Below are 20259 nucleotides of genomic sequence, written 5' to 3'. Positions count from 1 at the left end.
CCACTTCGGTTTGGTCCGTGTAGTTTACGAGAATTAATGTGGAGTATTGACAGTCACGCCAGCTTAATGTGACGGTTTTTGTTAATTCAGAATAGCACAGTCGGTTAAGAGAATGCCTGTTAATTGAGGTCTGTGGTTCGACCCTAACTGCTGCCATTGTTTTAGTACTCTTTCTTTATTTTTGCAGTATATTTAAATGGAACAGATTTGTAGTGTGTTTTACGGCATTGAAAAGACATTTATTGTTTTCAATCCGTTTTAATTTTAAACATGAATTCTTAAATCATGTCATTTAAAAAGAGTATAGACATAACAAAATTAAGTAAAACACAATAAAACAAATCGAACAACATAAAATAATCATATATAGCTTCAATAACGTTGAAAGTATTAATAAGAAAAAAAACATGGATCATCGCGGCCTCGAACTTAAAGCACGTGTGGCACTTAGATTATAACCTCGTGCTTTACCTTATTGCGTTATAACGCTGAGTGCACTTAGTTTAGAGATACAAATTAAATTAAATTCCATCGTACAGCGTACATCTTACCAAAAAAAAGAACTACATGTACCTAAGATTAATATACTGTGTGCATCCACCGTGTAATCAGTATGTAATTGACAGGTAAATAAAACCAAACAATATGAAGTGTGTAAGAATTTGTTTTGTTAAGTTTCTATTTAAAATGAATATGTACACACCAGTCTCAATTACACAAATTATGATGCTCAGCTACCAATTTTCCAGGTGACTTTTTACATACTAACATAATTATATAACTGTTTTCTTGTGTGACTTTTTATTTAAATATTTTGTATATCTATATCATAAAGTGTTTTGTTATATACTTTTAAATTAACTATTGAGAAATATTCATGAAAGAAAATGTGTATTTTCATTTCCCGTATTTTCACTGTAAAAAAAAACATTTTTCACTGCAGTAAAACATTTTTTTCCCATTTTTTCACTGGCGTCTTGTCGGACTTATTTCTTTTAAATTCTACCAGTACGAAAGTCTTTCAAATTGTAATGTTAAAAAAGAGAAATATGTATATAATAAACTGCAAATTCAAGATTTTCTATAAATAAATAAATACATGATTTATGTTCATCTTGTGGCATGGAAATTATCATATTTCACTCGTGGCTACCGCCACTCATGAATACAACGCGATGAAAATAATTATAGCAGAAACTTGAATATCCTCTATGTACTTACATTGTACAAATTTTGATTAAAAGCATGCGAATACCGAACGTTAATAGCTACAATGTATTACATCATCTGTATTAATATAGAATTTTTGTAAATTGTCAAACCGGAGGTTCCAGTATTTAACATTTTGTGATAACTTGTATTGTGCTGCTGATGCTTTTTAGAGTTTTTTCCCTCTTCTTATTTTTATTCTTGTTATTGAGATAAATTATTACTTTTTTATTCTTATTTTTTTCCGTAGGAATGTCAGTTAAAAATAAGATATATTTTAGTTTCCATCTAAACTATGTATGTTACTTTCTTGAAGTAAAAAATTAATAATGATTATTATTACCTGTATTAATTTTATCAGAACAAAGTCCAATATGACTTGAACATAACAGTTCCTCGTCATTACAAAAATATACAGCATACATTAAATACAGCAGACATACACATTTAACATTTGGTATTATGTCATACATTATTTATGTTTGTTTTTTCTGAAACTAAATGATTTATTAAAAAGTATTGCTAATCTATTCAAAGTATTATTTTTTTGTATAACATGTATTTAACAGATCGATATATTTAACCAAACTAGGATGCCTATAGTAATAACGTGGTATTTTTCGAGTCAGACCAAGTAGGACAAAATAAAACAAAATGGTATTCATCTTTTATATCGTTTACGTGTTATTGCCGATCTCAAAATGTTTCTATGTCTGCCAGTCTCTATATTTAAACGTACGGTGCGAAGACAATCATAGTTTAGCTATTGTATTTCTCAAATTCGTGCAATGCATATTTCAAAGTTAATTTAAGTTCTTTAAATAAAGATATTGAGCTTTTATTGTTGACAGTTTGACCCCAGCTATGATATAAATATCAATAAGTTTGTTCTAAATATTGGAATAAAAATATTAAGATATACAGATTCAGGAAATATCAAATTATCAACATATATAACATTCCTAAGTTATCATTAAACAACAATCGCAACTACTCGGCCCTTTCCGTCGGTCTTCGGATAAGGACCTCGAACACAATAGTATGAATACACAGAACGGATGCGGTATTCTAACCTACGCCAAGAAACAAATAGTAATTTAATGCTGGGAGTTGTTGACAAGTTTATTTCCAATATCTGTAGTAAAAGCCCACCTAAAATAAGTGAATGTATTGGTACAAAAGCAAACAATACATTATTTATACATTTATTATTATGGTTGTAGAAACCGAAAGTACAAAAAACCAACCTGTTGACATTTAGTCGGATTTGTGTAAAATTGAACATCAGTGGGCATATTAAAAAATGTCATAGTTTGGCTACATAATGTTAGTTAAGGTTTTATCAACATTTACCAAAAAGATCTACCAGTAAATATTTTGTAAACACTCCAACACCATACTTAATATAAACCCTTACATTTTTGGTAAAAAACAACACATCGATGATTTGTTAAGAATTAACTCGTAAATTTACTGGTTTATGATTTCTAAATTGGAGTCGCTTCTTATCATATTACTATTTCTAAGCTCAATAAAGTCGTCATATATATTTTTATTAATAGAAGAGTGACCGGTGATCTTCAAGTAACATTCAGCACATCATTCCCCGCTGCCAACATTTTCTTCCATTTAGAAATTTCAAGTATAAATGATAAACAAACATGCCACACAAACATTCACTAATTACTCATTGCAGACGTTTAGGCTAGATGCCTTCACCAGTGCAATATGATAACATATAGAAACCACAAAAAAAATTTATGTCATAAATAAAGCTGGTACTTGAATAAATTATTATAAATGGATAAATAGTGATTCTGATGCCTATTAGACAGTGTTAATGAAAAGAAGATAATTGACAAACATTTAATAACCATGTAACTCATTTATAAATCAAACATTGACAAAGTCACATTTACCATTAATAATTTACGATTAATAATGTGATTTTTTATATACAAAAGCAGTTTGCTTAATAAGTTTTGTTTAAATATATATAGCGTATGCTTTAAAAGACTGCATTTAGTCTTTTCTATAGATGGTGAACGCAATGTTGCAACATTTCATTTCTTTCTTTCTTTCTTTCTTATTTCTTTGTTTCTTTCGTTCGTTCGTTAGTTCGTTCAACAGAAACACATGAAAAATAGCCGACACTTCCATGCAAGTTAATTTAATTTTAGCCTTTCTTTGGCAACGCATTCGGATGTAGTAAGCTCGGAATGGGCTTAAATCATTTTAAATGTGCATGTAAAGGGACACAATAGATACTTTAAAATACAAAATAAGCTCATTACAGTTGTCGTCCCTCACTAATACATGTGTCGCTAGTAACTTGAATTGTCAACTTATTTTTTGCTTTTCTCTCAGTATCATCAGCAGTTCATGTCATATTTGTTTCATTACGTCATATTGACGGTAAAGTAATAAAGCTCTCGTGGACCCTTGTAAGCCCAGTTATAACAAACAAATACAGCTTCGGCGTAGGAAAATTAAATTTGCGTCCCCGTTGATGACTTAAATTATAAACACCCGTTAACTGTTTGCACGTAGATACGTTTGTTGTGGTATCAACAATACTATTTAACATTATATAAGCCACGTCACGACAAAACCAACATAATGCGTTTGCGACCAGCATGGATCCAGACTAGCCTGCGCATCCGCGCAGTCTGATCAGGATCGATGCTGTTCGCTATCAGTTTCTCTACTTGTAATATGGTTTGTAAGCGAACAGCATGGATCCTGATCAGACTGCGCGGATGCGCCGGCTGGTCTGGATCCATGCTGTTCGCAAACGCACTATGTTGGTTTTGTCGTGACGCGGCTCATATATAAAACGTATCCTCTTTTATATCTATACATCGGATATATTCCTATAGTCTGTCCCACCAAATTTGAAATTCCATTTTTTATTAAATATAATAGTAAAATCATTTAAATTAAAGTCATTCGTCCACGTTTAAATGTAACGATAAGGGCAGTTGACGTCACAACCGGTATAACGTTATAAACGTCGTTGATATAGCAACTAGATTAACGGTAGTGAAATTGACAGAGTTTCCTGAAGATGTTTAGTTAACTTGAAGAAATATGTCTCTAAATTAATCATGGCAACGTTTGTAACTGTCCAGTATGGAGGTATTTAGTGATTGTTTTACTTAATTTTTAAAATTTAACGACCAAATGACATAATTTTATACAAAATTGGTATTATCCCGTCTTTGTTCTCTCGGGAATATTGACATTTTTGCAACTTCCAAAAAAAATTGAATTGCATCAAGGTTTTTCTAATAAAATTTCTATTTGAAAGACCCTGTTTGCATGAAACTATGACAAATTAATTATCTTAATGTTCTGTCAAATATAATTTCTATAAAATCATTTCTAGTTATCAGAAATTTCTTGCAATTCTTAAAGTGTGTTAAATTTGGCATGTAAGTAAAGAATGGCCTTACTGGGTTAATTTTTTAGTATTTGGAAATGTGTATTATGAAAATAAAATATATCATAGTGTTTCGCACTGTGTTTCGTACTGTGTAAGTTAGTTTCTTTTACATTTGCTATCAGTTACACAAGAAAATACGCATACAAAACAAAACATATAAAGATTAGACGAAATAATTTTAGCTTAGGTAGGCAATTTTAGCTTCTTTTACGCTTACGTGTGTAAAGATATGATTGAATTGAAAATATGTTTCAAAATAGTATCTATAACTTATAAAACAACTGTCTTGAATGAAAACATAACCACACAATAGCATCTCCAGTCTGCTGGAAGGTCGTCACAAACATCAAAAGCTACAGTTGTCGTGATTCTGACAACATTGCATTAAAATAATTGAATGATTGTATGGCCGCACTGTGCATTAACAAAACGTTTTCCCACGCAGAAAACGAAGAGCTTCTTATTAACCCGAATTGCCGACAGCTGACCTTTATGGGATACTTGCGTGAGAAATGCCAGTATGATAAAAATGGTATGTCAAATTCACTGATCACTGATATTTTGTTAGTAAATAAAAATAATTTTAATTTTAATTTGACTGTTGAAAATCTTGAACTTACATTGCTTCCAGCTTCACAGACGTGAAATTGAGAAATTGAAACTGTTTCCGGCAAATATTTTGATGCGAACTGTTTATTTACCATTGTCTACATTTTATCAAATCATTAAAATCATACAAAAAACAAAATGGCAATAACAGAACTCTGGTATTTGCATGGTCTGTGTTTTGCACGCACATACATACAGCATTTCTTTGTACACTTACACATATTTATCCCCATTAGTCTTTCGTGTACATGTAATGTTAACATGTTACAATGTAGGCAAAGTATATTTTATGGCTGTACATGCATGTATATTATTTCCAGCATTTATTGACCTATTAGATGAGAATGGTAGATTGACGAACCTTCATCTCGTTAATCCACACGACAACGTACGAGACTGTTTCGAGGAAAGGATTATCTACATACCAGTAATGTTAGAAAGTAAGTATAACCTTCGCAATTAAAAAAAAATCATCTTGTTTCAATATTTTGGCATGCTCTTTCTAAGTTTATAATCTAATATATACGATAGTCTTATTTTATACATGTCTCAAAGTACTATAAAAGCATCAAATGAAGTTACAACTGTGAACCTTTATGACCGACTCACAGATTCTTGGGGTTTGGAGCTCTACTATTATAGATGTTGAAATATGATTTTTTTTCAAAACGGCTTATATTAAGTTTTTTTGATATATATGATCAGTACATGTGCTGGGATTGACAAATATGCATTTTATTTGGATTTTAAAGGCGTTTTGAGCTCCAAACCCCAAGTGTCTGTGGACCGACTTACCCCAGGAGACTCTAATTTTATCAAGTGTTAAAGAACCATTTTTCATAGTATAACGCTAACATTTAGCGCGTCTTAACAACATAAATGACGTCACATCAAAATATATGCACTGCTGTACGGAGCAGCAATTTAAAAGCGACACGGGTATGTGATAAACCATTATTCGAGATCCAAGACCAAAACACTGTTAGTGACTCGAGTTGGAGTGGTGGCGGATAGAGTTGGATATAACTTAAGATACTGGTTGTGTTGTCATACGGGCACCCAGGAATGAGGGTCTCTTTATGTATAATAATATGTACCACACATATTTCGGTTTTTAAGTGGCTCATTTACATGACACCTGAATGATATTTATGTGGTTTATATTATTTTCAGAGATACCTGATTCTGACAATTACAAGACGGTAAAACCGCAACTTGAAGACTGGGAGAAAACCTTCCCGCAACTTGAGAGTAAGATATTTAAAGTTCAAGATGTATACAGTCTCGAAATTCTACAGTATTCTTATAATCATTGATTTATTATAATAGTAAGGTCGTGATGACCAATTATGTTGTACAGACTTGAATGTACTTGTATTTACTGTGCGTATGTCCTTGTATAATTTTAAATTGAAACGTGTGAACATGAAGTCAAACGCTATGTTGGGTTTACTGGGTCCACTTTGGTTAAAAAACTCGGCGTCCGTCGCCACAAGTCAACAACTGATGTCATATCAAGACCCCCCTCCCACACCGCTACCGTTTACAGGAAAAATCGTTATCTATTTAAAGAAACTGTGTGCAGTTATAATACAGTCTACCATTTCATTTAATATGGCTATCTCTGTTCTAACATAAGAGTTCCATTCCCCGCACTGTTGACAAGTATCATTTTACAACAAATGTATATTCACTACAAGAATAAGACACTAACATCATATTTCTTTATTTTTTCATTTACAGAAAAGATTAAGATCCTTACTGGCGAGGTCAAGCGAAAAAAGAGCCCATATAGAGGTGAAACTTAATTCTTTGTTTGTTTGTTTGTTTTGGGTTTTACGTCACATCGACACAGTATAGGTCATATCGCGACGTTCCAGCTTTACGGGTGGAGGAAGACCTCAGGTGCCCTTCCGTGCATTATTTCAGGCACGAACGGGTACCCGAGTAGAACCACCGACGTTCCGTAAGCTAGCTGGATAGCTTCCTCACATGAAAGAATCCAAAGTCCCTGTCGGGATTCGAACCCACAGAGGTGAGGGGCAAGTGGTTTGAAGTCAACGACCTTAACCACTCGGCCACGGACGCCACATTTTTTCTTTTAACTACCTTTAAATCTTCATACTATTTTAGATACATATGTTCTAATATTATACTATTTTCTTAGATTTGAATCATATAATATTAGAACTGCTAACCATTCCGTTTATGTGATTTGAAACGAATATTACATGCTTATGATATTTTTTTTTAAAAAGCGACGGGACATTTTCGGTCATAACTCACGAACTTCGAGTTGTTACTTCTTAGCATATGTACAATAGTTTTATAGAGTGATCCCGCCCATGTTTAGTTTATTTCAAACCAATATCAAAATCTGTTTCAGGTCTTGGAGGAGGTCGAGTGGTGGATAGAAAGGCCTCAAGTCTCTCGAACAAATCTGATGCCGGACGCTCTCAATCTCAGTTAGGCCGACCCTCCACAATCCTACAGTCAACAACAAATACAGGAAGGAAGTCAGTCGTTGGAAATAAAGGGGAGATCAAGATGGCGTCCAAAGTAAAAGGCGGGAAAGGGAAGAAGAAATAGACACTTTTGTTTGTATTTAATTTTGTTATTAAAATGTGAATCAGGTTATATCATAAACTTATTATCATACTGTCATCGTCATGAGCGAGTAAAACAATTCAGTTTTTATAACATTTATAAGACAGATAGAGAATCAGTATAAAGTGATTATATGTTACTGTAACGTGTTGTTCTTTAAAGTAACTAATAACCATATTTAAGTCACGGTTCAGAACTGTCCACTTTTTATGAAATTTAGTGTGTAAGCGGCTGAATAGCTCAGTCAGTAGAGCCGCGGTATGGTTATCCGAGAATCCCAGGTTCGAGTTCCGGTCAGGCTGCACATTTTTCTCACCCTGTGACATTTTTTAAAACATTATACTCTAGCTTTCAGGTGAAAATACAGTCATTTTCTACCAAGAAATACAAAAACCCTATCCTAAATTCAATACTTCATATTCATTGAATAGCCTGTGTTACATGTCAAACACACTTTTTCTCCTTTTCTGCAAAACCCATTGCGAGGACGTTGTCTACATGTGTGCATTGCTTTAGTTGCTCTTGTTTTCCTTTCTCTTTCTTTTTCCTTCTTTTATTTTTGGATTCGGTTTCAAGTCCTAACGTTAACAACACTGTCACTGTCACATGGCGATTTTTCAGCTTTCCTGGCGGAGGAAGAAATTATCCGCGATCGTGATCAATTTCAGGCTGTGCCGGGCACTTGATAAGAGGTACAAAATGCAAAGTAGCTTGACAATTCGCTAAAACACGTGTGTACTGCATTTTTATAGCATCCATACAATACTCGGACGAAACTACTAAACTTTTTTTTAAATCTAGGTTGGACAAGAAACACCTTTTAAGTAAAAATGTCCCTGGGTGTTCAAATGTCAAAAACATGAAGCACAAGCAGATTGTTAAACATTTTATAGGTATAATAACTGAGTGTATGGCAGCAATATACAACACACAATACTGATCAAGTTTGGTAAATAACTACATCTACACTAACTATACATACAGTCTGAAAACAAACTCTATAATGTATTAAATCTGCACCGATATCAGCTACTTTAAATCGTTACTACAAAAAGGCGAGATCATATAAATTAAATTATAGCACTTCCAGTTAAATAGATGATACAAGGGAGACAACTGCGTGTAATAATTTTTACACAAAAAATACTTTGTTACTTCCCTTCAAACACATGTAATTGGGAATAATAAAACATTTACGTAAACAAGTATTTGTCACGTAATTATCACTTAAAGGTAAGTCTGCTAAATGTTAAAACTAACAATCTTACAAATATATAGTCTTACATTTGAAAGTTTTCATAAGAACCATTTTTGCCAGTTCTAACTTTTTTATAGATATTAAAACAATTTAAACATTTCTTTTTCAGTTTAACTCACAAGTGTTGGAGCAGTACATCTAGACCCTTGCAGAAATCATGATCACAAAATAGAAAAAATATCGCTTTTTTCGCCGATTCTTACATTTTTATTCCTTATGGTATATCAATTAGGTGTGAAGAGATGTATTGGACGTTTTAAAGTGAAAAGGCGTGATTTTAGTAGCATTCTTGTCCGGTATTTACCGGAATACGGTATTTAGTGTGCTGCTCCAACAGTTTTTAAAACAAAAATAACTTCGCTAAAACCCGTATAGCAATATCTACGGAACAATGATAGCACGATATAATATAAAGATCAACAAAACAGGAACAGGAAAACAACACATTGACATATGACTGCCCACTCATCTAAAGTTACATAGAAAATAAAACTGTGAAGTAAATATTGACCCTTCCACGATCACCGAGTATGTGCAATACTACAGGGGGTCATGGTATTTTGATACTTCTTTTTTGATTTATATACAAACAGTATAAGTCAAGTTATAGATATAAGCAGGTTTTGCAAAACAATACACTGGCATTAATCATAACAATCGTAATAAAAATATAATCATTTGTACCTTTTAGTAGTGACTGTCTAAAATAACACAAAAAAACTTCCAGGCACTCAGGTCAAAATGAACACACCTCTTTGTTACTGAATTTAGCAAAAACAAAGAAGCAAAATATCTGAACCTTTTAAAATCAATTTATCATTTTATATTTTCTGAAATTCTATTTACAATGATATAATGTTTTGTATAAATTACCCCACCCCCCACACGTCCCCTCCTATAATTATTTCCTGAATCAGATGAACATACTAAATGTAGAACTCAAATTTAAGATTTTCGCAGCTTAGATAAAAAAACTAAAAAAACTAGAAAAAAAACGGATTTCATTGATGCATAAGATTATGTCAAGTAAATTATCCAGAATAAAACATGTTACCTATATACTTAGACCAAACATTTAACAATCAAACCAGTATTTAGAAAAATACATCTGAAAGCAACTCAAAACCAAATCTTTCCTTTAATGTCATCCGTTCTTGCCAGACATCTTTCTTTTCTTTTGGATTTTTGATTCAAAAGTTTGCCACAAACAATCATGATTATGTCAGTCTAGAATCATTCTAGCCTTGCCAAAGTTCATCCCAGCCTGAGTTGCTCCTTTATTAGACCCGTATTGTAGGCCTATCACCTGTTTGCCGGCTGTCAACTGTTCCTCACTAAACGTCCGTACGTTATGCTCACACTTTTTAGGCCAGATGTCTGGTCCCTGATAACCGGGCCTACTCTGTGCCTGTAATACAAAATAAAATATCAAGGATCTAAAATGAGTTGTCATTTGAAATATAAATTAAACATAAATTTTTATGAAAAAACTTAAGGAAAATGTTAGTGGGCGAGCCTCTGGTCAGATAAATATCACATTTCTTGGGCTAGTTTCACAAAAGATGGAGTAAGGTAGGTATTTGATATAGTTTTTTTTGGACTCGGATTTTTGGACTCTCAAAAATAACAAGAGCTGTCTGTAGGACAGCACGCTCGACTATTCTAAGTGCTTGATAGTAAAAGAGCCTTTATATTGTTTAATTTTTTAAGTTCACAAAAGGGCTAATTTCTTTTTTATAAATTTATGTTATAGGCCTAAGAGAGAGTCTAATTATACAGTATTGGCTTGACTATTCGGAAGGTAATGTCACAAGGGTGTTTTATTGAGTATAATAATACTAATTACCTATGAATAAATAAATTTGACAGAAAAGCGTACAAAGGCTTGTTATTAAGATGTTTTCATTAAGTAAATCACTGCTTTATTATTATGAATGCATAAAATTGTTCCCGAAAAAAGGCACAAACCCTTCAGTAGTAATTGAGATAACAGCTTACAAGCAAAACTTTACCATGAATTTCTAAGTTGAAAAAGGGGAGAAAAATCAGCCTAAATGCAAGATAGAATTATGGGATCTTTGTCAGTGACCTACAATTATGACTCTAAATGCATATGTGTGAAGTTTTTTTTTTAATAAATATCTTTAATAGTATTGAGATATGTAAAACTTGCATTAAACATTAACCAAGAGACTAAGTAGAAAAGGGGATATGAATCAGCCTTAATGCAAGATAGAGTTATGGAACTTGGTCAGTGACATACAATTACGACCCTCCAATTATGACCCTAAGTGCATGTGTAAAGTTTCAAGTAAATATCTTTGAAGACCTTTAATCTTTAACCAAAATTTCTAAGTTTCAAAGGGGCGAATAATTCTGCAAAATATTGCAGGCAGAGTTATGCAATTTTTTTGCAAACTGATGTACATTGTTACTATAAAAAGTATTTTAAATTTCCATTGAATATCTCAAGCAATAATGAGATATTTGACTTTACAAAAACTTTAACCAAAATTTCTAAGTTTCCAAAGGGGCATAATTCTGTTAATATTGTAGGCAGAGTTATCCAACTTGTCAATCTGATGCACCTTTTTACTATAAATAAGTATTGTAAGTTTCAATTGAATATCTCAAGCAATAATTGAGATATTTGACTTTACAAAAAACTTTAACCAAAATTTCTAAGTTAAAAAGGGGCATAATTCTGTCAATATTGTAGGCAGAGTTATCCAACTTGTCAATCTGATGTACCTTGTTACTATAAATAAGTATTGTAAGTTTCAATTGAATATCTCAAGCATTGATAGAGATATTTGACTTTACAAAAAACTTTAACCAAAATTTCTAAGTTAAAAGGGGCATAATTCTGTCAATATTGTAGGCAGAGTTATCCAACTTGTCAATCTGATGAACCTTGTTACTATAAATAAGTATTGTAAGTTTCAATTGAATATCTCAAGTAATAATTGAGATATTTGACTTTACAAAAAACTTTAACCAACGCAGACGCCGACGCGGACGCTGACGCCGACGCCGACGCCGGGGCGACTACAATAGCTCTCATATTCTTCGAATAGTCGAGCTAAAAACGGGGCTAGATGGAGTACAATATGAATTTCATATAGATTTGTTTTGGATCTGAAAATGAAAACAGAGTACGATATGGATTTGATATGAAATTTTGGACCTGGAATTAAAAAACAAAAACTGAAAAAGCAAAAATGATTTTCTATTAACACACCAAAACGTTTTAAAGTTTATTGATTCTGGGGACGTCTGTGAAATGTTGAGCATTTGTCGATATGTTGAACGTCCGTGGGTTTGTTTGTTTGTTTGATTGGGCAGTATATGTCATAATTATGGCGACGCTGCAGCTTCACTGGTGCAGAAAGACCTCAGGTACCCTTCCGTGCATTATTTCAGGCACGAACGGGCATATGTGTAAAACCACCGACGTTCCGTCAGCTAGCTGAATAGCTTCGTCACATGAAAGAATTCAAATACCCTGTCGGTATTCGAACCCAAAAGGGATGAGGGACAAGTGGTTTGAAATCAACGAATTTGACCATTCGGCCACGGTTAAGGATATGTTGATTTTTTTCGCAGATATGTTGAGCATTCTTAGATATACTGAAAATTCGTGGAAATGTTCACATTTTTCTTGATTTGCTGAACGTTCGTGAATGTGCTGAACGTTAGTTGGTATGTTATAGGTTCGCAGATCTGTTGGACAATCTTGAATATATTATGTTGAAGTTCATATGGATATAATAATGTTTCAAGCGTTTGTGGATAGGTTGGGACGTTCGGTGATATGTTGAAGGTTAATGGATATGTTGAAAGTTTACAAAAATATTAAACGTTTGTAGTAATGTTGAACACTTGTGGGTATGTTAACGTTCGAAAATTTATTGAGCATTCCTGATTATGTTGAACGTTTGTGTTAATGTTGAGCGTTCATGGGTATTTTGACGTTCGTGGCTATTTTTGATTTCTTGATATGCTGCGTGTTCGTGGACACACTGAACGTTTGAAGATATGTTGAGCATTCTTTGATGGATATGTCGAACTTCATCGGATAAGCCGAGGAGTTGAATTTACGACTTATGCAATATCTCTATATAAATTTAGTTATTATGTTTTATCGTATCACTGGCATGGACAGGCAAGTTCTCAAAACGGAATGTAATAAAAGAATACTTTACCTCTATTCCTATAGCTCTTATACAAGTACACACTTGCACTAAATTAGTCCGCTCATATAAATAGTCCGTCTGGAATAAGTTTGTATCAGGAACACCATATTCTTGCGCTTTCAATAAAAATATCCCTATTCTCTCTCTTTCACGTGCCATTTTGAACGCTTGCGTATTTGTTGGTTGAAAAGTTTTTTTCGTAAAATCTATTTTCTTTCCTTCTGGTAAAAGTGCATCTATTAACCTAAAAACAACATCAAAACATAAAAAATAATAAATTGGAGATATTTATGTTTGTTTCGAACGAGTGAAAATCTTAAGAAATTTTCATCTAGTCTAATCATCTATAAAAAATGAACGGTTTTGAGCCGGATGATACAAAATCGTGAACTGATAAAAAGTCCGAGATAAATAATCACTAAGCCTTTTTGTTTATTAAAGTTTTTGTTTAAATTCAAGGGCAATCGGTTATTCTTACTTGCATAACAGCAATCCATCTTTGAGTGTATCGTGAAAACTATAAGACATTTCCCTACGGTCATCTATTTCCGGTATCTGTATATTCTCGCCAGTTATCTCCCCTATCCAGTATAAACATTTCTTCGCTTCGTCTATATCAAATTGAGAGTCGATCTAAAACCCAAAAATGCAAACAAAATCAATTAAAATAAAGATATTGTGAATCATACCGACAAATAAACTAACAATGTAAAAGCAAGAATGACACTACTTATGTAAATTGTAAGTTCAGACTTCAAAACAGTGATTTCATCGTATTGATACACTGCTGCATCATTTTCGTTAAAACTTCAACTGTCATAGCAATAACAGCCCTGTCACCATCTCTATAATATGTGAATATAAATACAATGATCAAAATATACAAAATAATTAAAAACTTTAACTTGTACCCTTTTTGTCTCGGAATGCCCGGCTAGACTGCTCTGCCAGCTGAGCATTCAAGCCGAGCATTGATTTCGCTACATATTGCTTATTCTATCTTATTACATACTTATATTCTACGTTTGTTTTATTCTACCAGTACACGTCCACTGTTCAAAAGACAACTTATATTATTGTATATCTTTTTTTCAAAAATCAAAAATAATTAAAAGCGGTGACGTGTCTCTAGACGAATTACTGTGAGATAGAAATCGGGGAAAATCTGAAGGTTTAATTTATATAAATATTATGTATTCTGTGTATTTTATTTCAGTGGGGTTTAATATCTGATCAGTCACAAAAGTTTAGCTTTTTATCTCTATATCAGACATTGTTATCTAATACTTGTGCGCCTGACTGAATTCTTGATATTTGTATTTTTTTGTAAACTTTCTTTCAGGTTGAAAAATTACTACAGTGGTATAAAATCACTATGTTAAAGCCTATGATTACACTGGTTAAATCCCCCTTTTAGTTGCAGCAGACGTTTTTTTGTTGCAGTAGCAGACGGAGCAAATTGGTCTCGTCATTAAACATGAAGATGATCAAACTGTTCGGTCTGTACGGAAAAGATACATTAACTGACAATTCATTTCAGGACCTGTTTTTATTTCCTGAATTTTATGAAAACATGACTGAAATATTGAACAATATATTTTTTCTAATTGAATCATAAATAACTTAGGTGACGGCCAGTAACCGAAAGTACATCACTATTATTAATTTCCGTACCATATAAATAAGCGCCGATATAACTATATACATGTACATGTATTGAGAGATGGAGAAGAAACGTCAACATAATATTTCAATCAACCAAGCGCGTCCAGGACTCAAACTCGGTAAACAACCGGTTCATATGCTTAAATATATCTATTGATGCCCGATTTGTATAAAAAATGAAGCTTATGTGAACATTTTTTTATTCCGTTTCCTGGATCTAACCAGTGGTGGAGTCGTATGAGGAAACTCAAGAACCGCTCATACTAACGACCTCTGGGTTGGGAGGCAGACACCTGAACCCCTAAGCCACCGCTCCTTTTTGTTTATGTATCATCACGAATTTATGAAAATCTACCCTTGCTATCCCCTATTAAACCTTTAAATTTTAGCTTCAACGGATTGCATAGATCACCAGTATTTAATCATCTATTGCATGTGCAGTTAAACTATTAGCAGCTCGGGTCTTTTGTACTTTTTGACCTCGAAATCTTACATGTAACAATGGACAATGGGTTATGGACTGTTCTACAGCTGAAGGATAACTGGTTTATATACTGCAAAATTTAGGCAACAACACATGCACATTTTCATTACCATTTTAATATATTTTTACTGTACGACCTCTTAAGATATTTAAAAAGAACATTTGTAAAGTCAACTATAGCATGACAATATTATGCAGATACATGACGAATAAATGCTTGTATTTTAAACCGATAATTGATTTACATTAAAATGCAATTCAACCTGTTCGAACACATTTCATTAAAAGTGCCGTTATTAATTTCTATTCTTAACATAAAAGGCGATTGGAATTTTAAAAGTTCTTTTTAAATCTTTTATCTTTTTTTCTTTATAGATAAAAAACACTTTATTGTAAGGTTTCAATATGTGACTATCACATTACAGTTTTATTTACAAAGTTTTTGTATTCACTTGAAAATTAAGTTTTAGATTGTTTACAAAGTTTAAGGTAGATTTGGAACACAATCAGTTTAAAACAATTAAAAGCTAATGTATATTCATAACTAGTTACTTAAGATTATTTAAGGATAGTACTAACACGTTTAGCATACATAAACAATTAACAAGGTCTATGAAATGTATAAACCCTGGATTTCGCCCGTTAATGAAATTAAGACGTAGTAACATTACAATATATGAGTCGCGTCACGACAAAACCAACATAGTGCGTTTGCGACCAGCATGGATCCAGACCAGCCTGCGCATCCGCGCAGTCTGATCAGGATCCATGCTGTTCGCTATCAGTTTCTCTACTTGTAATAGGGTTGGTAAGCAGGGCTAAGGACTGGCCTCGAGTCTTCAACGAAACTTGTCACTATGGGTTTGGGGGAAAAGGAACGTGCAATCAAACGACTGAACTTAATAATATGGTGGCTGGTTTGTGCCATGTCGTACTTTCGTTCTGCAGGGCGCTAGGCGAAAATACGACAAACTTTCGGTCCTCGGGGCGCAAGGGTTACTTTGTCGAATTTTCATGTTTTCGTCTGACGCCCCGCGGAGCGAACATACGACATGATACAAATCAGCCACCAGATAATTACAATATAAATTTAAAGAATTAAAAGAAATATTTCAATGAAGGAATGAAGTTTCTATTCAGAACAAGTTTGAAAACATTTGAATGCACCATAAATATTCGAGTAAATAAACTTGTTATTATTTCAAGTAGAATCTGTTCAGTGGAGAGTTAAACAAGTGGCTGTTAGAGTGTTTACTCAATGGAATAGACAGATCGTAAAAACAAGATACAGTCGCCGTCAAAGATTAGACTCACCTTTTAAGGCACATCTAAACTGATGAACAGTATAACTTACTGGACAGGCATTCTAATTTGACCTTTACAAACAGTTTTACAATGATGAATGCAAATACACAAATGTACATGATGCTGTTTGTATTGGAATTCGTGTTATATCTTCAGTATCATTCCAATTTTATAATGATACTGGCATTCGGTCTGTCCTACAAAGTTTTCTAGTATACTGTATCAGTATAACCTCGGAAGAGCAACACCCTTTAGAATACAAATATTTTGGTTGTTAATGAGAGGTGGTTGCGTTACAGAGGTAAAATCCATTGTAGAGTCTTACTTTTGGAAGATTTAAAATGATTGTTGTAAAGAGGTAATTGCTGTGCAGAGGGTCGGTGTGCGAAGGTTGGACGGTACTTATATCCCCGTGTTTAAGAGGCTTTCCACATCAATTAATACCTTGATTTTACCGAAATAAAACATTTTTAACATGCAAGGAAAACATATTTTCAACTTAAAATACATGTACATGTACATAGATCACTAAGACTGCAAAGACCTATTAGAATCTTATGGATTGAAAAAGAAGTCTATTACTCCTTTTACCCCTGATTTTAAATTGAAATACAAACAAAATATCGCGCAGCAACATGTACAACAACACTATCAGTGTTTTATAGTAAACAGTGGTGACATTGTTAACATTTTTATCTTTACAGTTTTACACAGCAAATGTGAAATGCAACTGGTCAAATTTCTTTTTTCACAAATTGATCACACAAACCTTTTTTTATCGGAACTGTTACTTATATCTTTTTTATGCATATATTTACCTGTATGTTGTTGTTGTTTTTTTTATATGTTTGAGTGATGGGAGTGAAAGAAGACAAACATAAATTATAATCGTAAGTTGATTAAAACTTGATTCAAACTATAAACTGCACTGTTACATACATGTATATGCTTCTACATGTAAATGGTGATGAAAAAAACAAACAATTTTAGCAAAACAACTTGTCTAGAAAGAAATGCCATCAAAAACCAGTTACACGCATACGTTACACGCATACGTTACATACATACGTTACACACATACGTTACATTCATACTTTACATATATACGTTACAAACATACGTAACACGCATACGTTATACACATAAATTACACACATACGTTATACTGTGTGTAACATATGCGTGTAACGTATGTTTATAAGTTATACACATACGTTATACGCATATGTTACACATATACGTTACACACATACGTTATACACATACGTTACACACATTCGTTATACACATTCGTTACCTACATACAAGTTACACACATACGTTATAGCATACGTTACACACATACGTTGCATGCATACGTTTACACACATACGTTACACATACACATTCGACAGATACGTTACACACATACGTTACACAGGTAAGTATTATTCAATGGTTTCATTCATAAAACAAGTAATTATTGAACGTGTTATGAATTAAACAAACTTCATTCACAGAAATCTCCCTATATAATCGCTGAGAAAATATATGATGACATAATCAATTAAGAAACAACAGTACTTATTAGCAGTGTGGTTTTTTAAAAACATTCAGATATAATTCCTGCCACCAGACGCTATAGAGATCCTTAATTCATACTGAACAGCCATTCTTTTCTTTTCTTTCGACATATGTCAAATCAAGTACTATTCAGACTGAAGTAAGGACCTCCCAGCCCTACATTACATACAAAAGTAAATTTAAAGAATTTATTTCGATTAAATCTATAAGAAAAGTGAAGAAAATCCTAACGTTTAGTTTATTTTAAGCAAGGTAAAATAAACAGAAATAGTCACGCGTTTGCATAACTAACGTATTTGAGTTGTTAGCATAAATGGCGTAGTTTAAACATTGAAACTGTCACAGTCAACATTATATATGATACTATTATACCTGATAAATATGCTACCACTGTGGGTAAAGTAAACCTACAACTATTTACATAGCCAAAAAAGTTTGCCTTTTAGCACGTTGACTTGAACAGACTTAGTGAAAAAAACATTTAGTAGCTCAACAAAGATTAAGGAAGGTAGGGCTTTGAATAAATCAAAATTTTAGATGTAATTTTAAAGCAGCATGCCTCAAGATTCATGTTAATTTTCATTAATATTTTGAAAATATATTTAAAAGTAAAATATAGTAAAGGGAGCAAAGAAAGTAATGTACACATCGATTGCAAACGACACTTAAAATTCACTTAAATTACCAAAAAGGTAATCAAAATATGCAAAAACAGTCCTTACTGCGTGACTAACGCAGTAGGAATATTATGATCTATACTGCAAAACCAGTCATGAATCGCATATTACATGTAAATTATTACTTGAATCTTAATTGTTTTACTTTTTATATAAATCTTAGTACAGCTTCATTTTTCTCAAGATTAATTTTCTTGAAATATTCTGGCTCAATTGGAGGCATGCAGATTAAAGGAAATATCGGTGTATTCATTAAAACATTAAATTAGTAACTTCTTGCAGATGACAGGAAAACCATCGCAGACTTCTATGTTCTATAAAGATAAAACAACAGTTCCACTAACACCTTCAAGAAATTAATTGATTCTTCCTTAAATGTCCGATATCGCAGTTAACAGGTGCGATAATCAATAAAATCGAAGTGTCATTGACCAAGAAATTCATGTCCTAAAATAAACACAGGACTGTAATGTTGACCTGTTAATGCTGAACAGTTGATCAGTCAAGCATTTAATTTTTAAAGGGGCATCTATTATTATTGTAAAACACATTGTCAACTGTAAGATAAAACTATTAGTACAATAGCCGGTACATGTATACAGTTATATGGGACAATTCTCTATACATGGTAAAATGCCATTTAAACGTTGTTATACTACAAAAATCTAAGTAAGTAAGTTAGTTGTTTTTTTTAAAAATAAAGTTTACTTATGTACACGTGATATTATGTTAATGAAAACAAGAAAGAACAATTACCTTTACTTGGGTATCCCTTGCTAATCCAGCTTTGGCTGCCCTGTACGACATTTTACTACTGAACTGCCTTTTTGAGACACTCCAATGAAACTTATCAGTGCGTGCGTAGTACAACAGCGTTGTTTGCTATTTATAGAACAGGACGTTACAACTGTACTGAATCGTGTACATTTGTACATGACTATGTGACATTGTCATTATTATCTGCGGTAGCTTTTTAAGAAGTTCCATGTATGTCATTTATCTGTATCAAATGCTATGTAGATCTATCTATTTAAAATGAATCAATTAAACAATGCGCTAGTACTTTTCCTGTTTATGCTCGTATCTTCAAATTGTCGCTGTGGTAAGATCGAAACAATATGATTAAACATCATCCCTGTAAACATGCAGTGGTTGGGCCAACCACGGAAAATCGTCCACGGAAAATCGTTGTTGGGCCATGGTTGGCCCAACTCTAATTAACATGTACTTTAAATGCAGTT

At 32.9% G+C, this 20259-nt stretch overlaps 2 protein-coding genes across 3 annotated transcripts; one reads left to right on the top strand and one right to left on the bottom strand.

The window, feature by feature from the left end:
• The first annotated feature begins 4216 nt into the window (after positions 1 to 4216).
• LOC132730209 (uncharacterized protein CXorf65 homolog) lies at positions 4217 to 8010 on the top strand. 2 transcript variants are annotated; one of them, XM_060716076.1, is made up of 6 exons: positions 4217 to 4347; positions 5100 to 5186; positions 5584 to 5703; positions 6437 to 6514; positions 7007 to 7060; positions 7650 to 8010. In XM_060716076.1, exons 1-6 carry the CDS (start codon positions 4317 to 4319, stop codon positions 7850 to 7852), a joined length of 573 nt encoding a protein of 190 aa, XP_060572059.1. In that variant the 5' UTR covers positions 4217 to 4316; the 3' UTR covers positions 7853 to 8010. The 2 variants fall into 2 exon arrangements, with proteins under 2 accessions (XP_060572059.1, XP_060572060.1); XM_060716077.1 differs by lacking the exon at positions 5100 to 5186 and having other exon boundaries at positions 4225 to 4347.
• A 731-nt stretch (positions 8011 to 8741) lies between these two features.
• On the bottom strand, positions 8742 to 19926 carry LOC132730208 (myophilin-like). Its single transcript, XM_060716075.1, has 4 exons — positions 19775 to 19926; positions 13803 to 13957; positions 13334 to 13568; positions 8742 to 10536 (listed from the first exon to the last, which is right to left on the bottom strand). The coding sequence occupies exons 1-4, from the start codon at positions 19823 to 19825 to the stop codon at positions 10351 to 10353; spliced, it is 627 nt and encodes a 208-aa protein (XP_060572058.1). The 5' UTR covers positions 19826 to 19926; the 3' UTR covers positions 8742 to 10350.
• Positions 19927 to 20259: the final 333 nt, after the last annotated feature.

Source organism: Ruditapes philippinarum, unplaced genomic scaffold, assembly GCF_026571515.1.
Source record: "Ruditapes philippinarum isolate M1 unplaced genomic scaffold, ASM2657151v2 ctg3847_1_1_1_1, whole genome shotgun sequence".
Lineage (NCBI taxonomy): Eukaryota > Metazoa > Mollusca > Bivalvia > Venerida > Veneridae > Ruditapes > Ruditapes philippinarum.
This window is presented reverse-complemented; position numbering and strand designations above follow the sequence as displayed.